This window comes from Parasteatoda tepidariorum, unplaced genomic scaffold, assembly GCF_043381705.1.
Source record: "Parasteatoda tepidariorum isolate YZ-2023 unplaced genomic scaffold, CAS_Ptep_4.0 HiC_scaffold_2276, whole genome shotgun sequence".
Classification (NCBI taxonomy): Eukaryota; Metazoa; Arthropoda; class Arachnida; order Araneae; family Theridiidae; genus Parasteatoda; species Parasteatoda tepidariorum.
The window spans coordinates 1-8,369 of NW_027261544.1; the positions used below are offsets into that span (position 1 = coordinate 1).

An 8,369-nucleotide genomic window follows, 5' to 3' on the forward strand; every position below is an offset into this window, starting at 1 on the left:
TCATATTGCAAAGCTAAATTTCAGATTTTCTGAAAAGACCATAAATTGTGACACAGCAGGATTCAATGAATTTTTTACTTTTGAAAACTTAAGAGAAGACATAAACCACAGGTCGATGGCAGCTCATTTTTGTAGTGACGTAATTTTAACTAAAATACAAAATATTTAATTTTCTTTTGCTCCAATTGCATTCCAATTACCAGAAAGACCCACCTTAAAGATCACAATTCAGGATGAATGGGGAAAAGGCGCTAACGGCCCCAGGTGCCCAGATATATTTTGATGATGATGAATAAGTCCTGATAATAGACAAATAAATTAAGAAATTTGGATAAAATGCCATATTATAGGATACCACGTGCGCCTAAAACTGCAAAAAAGTCGGATTTAATAAATAAAAGCACAGATTAAAATTCACTAATTAAACTTTATCAGCAGAAGTTAAAATTAGCAATTTTTCTCGCATATGAAATGCGAATATTTTCGCTTTAAACATAAAAAATTTGCGATATAAATCATGGTAGTATGACTGAATGATCAAGTAAATAAAAATTTATTAAATTTCTTCTTCCTCTTTATATTTTAGACGCATGTCGTATCACTGCCTTTTCTGATTTTGCAATTCGTAGTGAGCTTCTTAAACTATGAAGCAAAATTAACGAAACAATTTTTAAGTAATGTAGTCTTTAATTATTCACCAATGTATTAAATCTTTTGCTGAAAGTGGAACAATTGAGATTACTCGTTTTGTTGTAGTTGACTTATGCCTGTTTAGGCAAAGAGGTACGATTGTTCTTGTTTTCCAGTGGCGCCATCTATGGCCAAGAGTTTGACTACCGTCACACCCGTTTATAGAGCGGACCCATTCATATATCCATTCATTCATTCACAGATCGTAATTTTGACCTGGATCAGAGAACGATCGGTCTCCAATCCAGTACTCCCATAGGTATTGATTTGTTATGGGAATGTGGAGGACTTTGCGACTCGACAGATTTAACGTGCCTCAGTCACCATTTACTATACGGGGAGTCTTCGGCCGGCTCGGATCGAACCAATGAACTCTCGGACATGGGCCCAGCGCCCTATCGACCAGGTTATCCCAGCCCTTACTATCGTTGAAAATAAATATTTTGCCAAAACTTCAAATACTGGGGGGAAAGCAGGGCTACAAACTACTGCGCGTTTTCCAAAACATTTTATACAGTAGTATGAATGTTTATGAACTTAAAGAACTTCGGTAATTTGGCCAATATTTTAGAAGCCATAGCACTTAACAGATAGTATTTATTTACTTATTGGTACTACATACATGTGTGCTCAATTAATGCTTATAAACCTTTTCAAGTAGAAGAACGTCACAAAAAATGCATCCACGGTTAAGGCGGGATTCGAACCCGCCACCTACATGCTTAACAGCGCGTTTGACGGGTGATACCGCTCGGACAGGAAGGCCCCCGTAACAGATGGACTAAAGTGGTGTTTTATATGAACTTTCGAATCATCTGTGTTGTCCCATCTGCAGAATATAACTGTAACATATCTGCGGAATATTTTTAATCTAAGTGTTCTCTTTATATTTAAAAAAGAAAGTAAATGGAGGGAAATCACTGAGACCATTTTCTAAAATATTTCTAAACTTGTTTCGAGCGAAAAAGCTCAATTGAAAGAACACAACAAAGAATAAAAAATAAAGAATTTTTTTAACAGTTATTGGCTGAACTGTTTAGGGATTTATTCCATTTTTTAGTATCACTGAATAAATTTCAATTTAAACAACATAAAGTTTTTATGTATAATTTTCAAGAATCTTATACTTCCTAATTTTCTTACAAGTATTAGATTAAACTGAATTTTTACAATAATAAGCTAATGTCTGATTACGTTGAGGCCGAAACCAAATTTTGGAAGACAGCGCTGCAGATTCACTTCATAAATTCTGCTACCAGAATGCTAATTTACAATCCAGGGTATTTTAACGACTCGCTCTCTTTATTAGAGATTTTCTCTCTGCTGTAGTTGGTCCCAATTAAAATGCAAGATTTTATTTCTTTCAAAATTTGTTACCTAAACTAAAAAAAAGTCAAGAATCAATTTTTTTAATTTAGAAAATGTAAAACAAAAGAGCTGATCGTTAAAAACCGCAGAAATGGAAAGTCACTAACGGAACTTCCACTAGAAGAAATTTACCCCAAAACGGCAAAAATTTAGCAGCCATGGGCAAGAAAAGCCGAAATCATATAATTACATATCAATAAATCAATAAGAATTAATTATAGTAAAAAAGCATTAAATTTAACTAAAGTACGATATTTCAAGAAGAAATTGGACATTTCCAATTCTTCTTTCCAATTCAATGCTCGATTGCATTATCCATCGGAAAAAAAATAACTGAAATTTAAATAGTGCCGAACTACTCCCGATAATTTTAGCTTATAAATAATTTTTAAAAAATATCTGAAACAAGGAAACGATTCTCCACCAAAATAGACTCCGATATCTCTTCTTATCTTATTTATATTTCTTGAGTAGGGAATATTTATTTAACAAATTCTAGAAGCAATAAAAAAACAGCAGTTATTTATTTTTAAAGAATATATATTTAGAATAAGATTGTTCTTTGAAATGTCTAGCTAGAGGTGGAATCTCTGGAGAGAGAAAAAAAGATTTATTTTTGGCACGATTCACTCGCTTTCAGAGAGAAAACACGTATTTTTGAATGGAATAAAAAAAATGAAATAACTGAAAAAATTGCGGGTTATAGCACTTTCTGAAATGCTATTTTACTCTTATTTTATTCAAGTATTTTAGAAATCTGAAAGTATGAGTATTATTCTATAGCAATATCGATTTCAGCGAAATATAAAAAGACCCTGTATAAATACAGAATAAATTCAGATAGTAATTATTTTATAGTGATAATTCATTAAAGTAGTATTAAAACGATTACTAAAATGTGAAAAAATTGTTTTCAAATAATAGAGAGTAAAAACTCGGTTGATCATAAACTTTGTATAGTGATAAACAAAAAAAAAAACAAAAAAAAATTATTTTTTTTTACTTCACTAAATCTCAATCTTCTTTCTACTAAGCATTTTTAGTTTCGCCAATTATCCATCGTCTCCTAAATTCCGCCGAATCGGTTAATTGCCGCCTTCGGACACATGCACCGAGCTCATACAATGTTCGTAAATCGAATCCTTACATTCTGTAAAAAAAAAACAATGCTGGTAACATATGCAAATTTAAATGTATTTTGATAGGGTTTTGCTATTTATCAATTACCACTTTTCACATTTTTAACACTAGGTTTACGGTCATTTTGACGCATTTCGAGTTTTGTAAAGAAAATTACAAAACCCGTTTGAATTTTTATTTTATCTCTTGTAATGATTTTTATCCATTGATCGAGGTAAATATATATTGAAGTCTATTTTCTTCAAAAGCGTTGAAATATTGAAATTCTCTTTGTGGTATACCTATCTCTACGGATATGCGTCAATTTGACGCTATCGTAATTTAGACAAAATTTTGAGTAAACATCACATCAATAATAAATAGGAATGTACCGACAATACTTCGATTCATTATCCGAAATGGTTATCTCAAATGAAACAAGCGATAAACAAAACTGTTTCCGATGAGCAATAATAGAAAGAACAAACGCAGAATGTCAGATTTTGAAGGCTTCAGTTACTTAGTTCGAGTATTGAAAAATAAAAAACTAAAATATTTCATAAATATATATCTCATATTTCCATTTTTTTCTTGTGGTATATAATTACAATGCTTTCTAAGTGTAGAGATGGCAACTGCTCAAGGCACACCAAAATAATTTTTAAAAAAAATAAATAACTACTAAGTTAATTTTGCAAATGTAAAGTGGTGAATTATATAAGCCTACGAATTATTTAGAAATAGTGGTGGATAAAAATCTATTAAATTGAATTTATTAAACCAAGAATCACAATTGATAAACAACCATTTTAAAAAATATATTTGCTGTCTGTAGCAAGTTGGCATCTCTGTAAGTGCTGTTATATGTATTCGTTCATGCGTCAAGTTGACGCGTGTTCGTAGAGATAGGTATATAAGAAACGTCCGTAAACCTAATGATGTATTCGTTCATGCGTCAAATTGACGCGTTTTCGTAGAGATAGGTATTTAAGAAACGTCCGTAAACCTAGTGTTAATCTCCTGTGTAATCCTTGCTCCTGCATATGCAACTTTATAAAAAAATTTATACTTTTGAAAGTTTTAAGACTTCAAAATAAAATAGAAGAGTAGATTATTTTGTGAGAAAAACTGTATAAAAATCACACTCTCGTGTTTTATCTGTTTTAAATTAAGAGAGTCATTAAGATTACTTCCCTATAATTTTAAATGTTCTCGCTTTCAGGTGTTGAGAACTTGGACAGTGGAGTCGGTATCTATGCCCCCGATGCCGAGGCCTATACCCTTTTCGCCCCTATTTTTAATCCAATCATCGAGGACTACCATGAAGGTTTCAAGCCAACCGACAAACATCCACCAACTGATTTNTTCTTGTGTGCATGGGGAGTGTAGTGTGGAGATCGGCTATTTACTACCATTATCTAATCTATAATCTAAATTGTGGTAGTTTACAAGTTAGATCATTAATCAGATAATGATAGTAGACAGTCATAGGTAATGCATGCATGGTCAGTATTTTCCTCGAATCATCACTAACTGCCATGGCAGTTAGCATGACATGGTAGACTACATATAAAATACCATGTGGAGGCTTTGTCCATCCCATCAATCATCGATGTTGATTCAGGGGGAAATATATTTCCACAGACAAAAGAACAATAATAAATGTCAGAACAGCTTCAAACATTTGTAAACAAGTCCTTAAAAAGAGAGAGAGAGAAAGAACTCGAAAAATGTTTGTGCAAGCTTTGAAAAGAAAAGAAAAATGACTTTGATTTGTTAAAAAACGTATTAAGCGAGACATTCTTAGCCCTTTGCTTTCGGTATACCATGTTGAGCCAACCATAAGCAAAAGTGTTTCGTAAAATCCGAGATAATTTAACGTTATCAATGTAGGCAATTTTCACTGACCAAAAGAAAATGACGTAGGTAGCGGGATAAAGTACGAAACGGACAACTTAAAATCTGGGTTCCACAGTATTCACTTAACTTTTGTTTGTTTATTTATTTAATATTTTTTTTTCTTTTTTGTAGAACTACAAAGAAATGGAAGACAAAGTTAGCGCCATTTTCGGCTCATTTGAAGGAGAACTGAAAGGCAAATATCACCCTCTTACTGGTATGGACAAAGCAACTCAACAACAATTAATCGATGATCACTTCCTTTTCAAGGAGGGTGACAGGTATGTTAAAAAAATTCCATCTTCATTTTTTTTTTTCTTATGTTACATGCACAAAAAATTAAGCTAACATCATTTCGTCATTAATATTGCACGGTTGGCAGCTAGAAATTAACATTTATTTTTATTTTAGGTTCTTGCAACATGCCAATGCTTGCAGATACTGGCCAACTGGTCGTGGCATCTACCATAATGATGCCAAGACTTTCTTGGTCTGGTGCAATGAAGAAGATCATCTCCGCATCATTTCAATGCAGAAGGGTGGTGACTTAAAGACCATCTTCCAGCGATTGGTCAATGTAAGTTATTGGTTCGATAAAATCAAAAGTAGTTTAGCTTAGTGGAAAGCAAGTAACTGACATTTTCAGCGTAATTTAGTAATCAGGGGAAATAGCATAAGACTGTCGCATGGATATGGGTATGTTTAAATGCTACAGAATTGTTCTTGCTTCCACGTTAATTTGTATTATATATCCGTCGTTAAACAGCCGACCCAATTTTGGGTTTACGAATCCTAATGTTCAACTCCGAAGCCTTGTAATTTTGAACCAATCCGGAAGGCAACGAAACTCCTGGATAAGTACCCGCAGAGGCATGATTTGTTATGGGAACATCGAAGACTTTATGACTCGAAAGATTTAAGGTGCATCAGTCACCTTCGGGAAGTCTTCGGCCGGCGGGGATCGAACCCACGAACTCTTCGACATGGGCCCAGTGAACTACCAACCAGGCTATCCCGGCCCTCCACTTTAATTTTGGCATAAATAATCAACTAATAGTGGTAGTGGTAAATAAAATAAGGCAGATAATTGGTAGCCTCGCCATCTAATAAATCTGTAATGAAATAGCTCGAATATTTTTTCTTTTCTTACCCTGATTATAGACACTCTTAAAATGTAACTTACCGGGTCCATTCACTCAGGCCCTTCAATTCCGACATTGAATGGCAGATACAATTCGCTTGGACGCAAGTGCGTCCATCACCCAGAAAACAAAAATTAATCGAGGAAATTTTCTTCCAATTAAAGCTTTATTTTTGTTATTATTAATAACAGAAAGAGTTAGAAAAAAATTGTATAGAGTAAGTTCTGAAATGACTAACAAAAAATACTGTTTATTTCACTAAAATTTACAAGAGTTTAAAACCCGACACCTGACACGTTACAAAATCGCTTGCTTTTCTGCAAATCAGTAATTAATTCGTAGTAGACAGCATCAAATCTATAATACTTTCATTTTTAAATAAAAGTAGTGATTCAGTTACAAATTACAATAGTGATGCCATCTGGCCAGTTTCATAATCGCTTGTTTTTATATAAATCAGAGATTCATCAATGATTGAAAAGTATCAAGTCAGTGATACTATCAGTTTCTAATTGATTATAGCGACTCAGTTACAATAGTGAAGGCAGCAACTCATTTCTACGAAAACACCTCATTAAACTTAGTCTCAAAACAGTTACAGTTTTACAATTTATTTCTTAAAATTGTCTCATTTTAACATTGAGTGTTTGCAATTCTATTTAATCTCCATTGCGTGCTGTCACTTTTTGCTAAAAAATAAATAAATGGTTCCTTTGTATTCAGCTATTACACAAAACAATCGTTAATTTAATGTTGTCTTACAAGTGATTACCTTTCATCTTATCTCAATAAAGATTTCACACATTATAATTGTTAACAGAATTACGAAGTAAGTTACAAGATCAGTAGGCTAGGATCAATTTGAATTAACGCCAAATACTTCATTCATGGCTAGAACCTTTTACAGGTGTGTGATTCTCTTGACATTGAAAGGTGATTCTCGTTAGGAAAAAAAAAGTCTTGTCTTGGCCCAATGTCTTGACTCGGATTCCTTTCTTTAGAATTTATTTGTGTTAACTCTCCATCAGTGTTGATGGGGGCTTGGCATGACATACATTGGTAACTTTCAGCTTCTTGCTGAGCAAGTGGAATTTTTTTTTCTATACTGGCAATGGTTCGATAGCCTTGTTTTATGCGCAGAACTAGAACTATTTAGAATTGTTGTAGGTTATTTAAGTTTTATGCGTTCTTTTTGTGGGTTAGAAAGATACAAATTTGCTTCTTTTAATATCTTTTTTCCCTGGAAGCCGTTTTAAAGTTCTAAGCAAAACAAAACCTAATTGAAAATAGATATTTTTTATTGATTGAGAATATCCAGCCCACAACATTCAGTGGGAGTTGTACAAAATAATGTGCTACTCTCCGATTACCTAAGTGTTTGATTTCTTCCTATAACTTATCACCATTAGTGATTATTTATTCTCTTATACGAATTACATATATTCAATATTCTTGCTTGCAGGGGTTGCACAAAATAGAGTACTATACTGCGAACAATGCTATTCTCCGAAACAGTCTTATTTTTCTACAAATGTTCTGGAAAATTTTGCATTGAAAACTGTTAGCCAATTTTGAAAAAGTATGATTAATCCATTAGTGCCTTGCTTCCTTGTTTCTTCGATCGATTTCTTTTACAAAAAAACTTAAGATATATGTAAACCTAATAATTGCGCAGAGAAATTTTCTGAATCCGGACAGAATTAAACAAATTATATTGACCATATATTGTTCTTTGGTTACCGTTTTAAATATTCTGAGAAACTCGGACTTTGGGGTCAGCAGTTTTGCGTATGAAGTTGCAAGCAAACAGTGACTAGCGAACCACAAAGGATATTTTTGCAATTCGAAAGTGTCTTGAATCTAAATTAAGTGCAGGAAAGGAGATTTTACAGTTAAGTTTGCCGACGACTGGAGTAGGTGATGAGATAAAATGGGAAAACTAAACATTACATAGTTACATATGTTCTTTACAAACTAATCGCACTTTATTAACTTGTACTGTCGCAAATATTATATATATATATATATACATCATTTTGGGAAAAAAATCTGCCCCTTTCCAACCAAAACTAATTTCGGATTTGATATCCCCACTCCCAAATTAACCAAAGTCAAACTCTTGTATATGGGTCATTCTCACGAAAACTGTCA

The 8,369-nt window shown here is 33.1% G+C and overlaps 1 protein-coding gene across 1 annotated transcript; it reads left to right on the plus strand.

Annotated features, from left to right (window-relative positions):
* The first annotated feature begins 5,184 nt into the window (after window positions 1-5,184).
* On the plus strand, window positions 5,185-5,710 carry LOC122273084 (arginine kinase-like). Its single transcript, XM_043057146.2, has 2 exons — window positions 5,185-5,357; window positions 5,488-5,710. The coding sequence occupies exons 1-2, from the start codon at window positions 5,221-5,223 to the stop codon at window positions 5,693-5,695; spliced, it is 345 nt and encodes a 114-aa protein (XP_042913080.1). The 5' UTR covers window positions 5,185-5,220; the 3' UTR covers window positions 5,696-5,710.
* The last annotated feature ends 2,659 nt before the right edge of the window (window positions 5,711-8,369 follow it).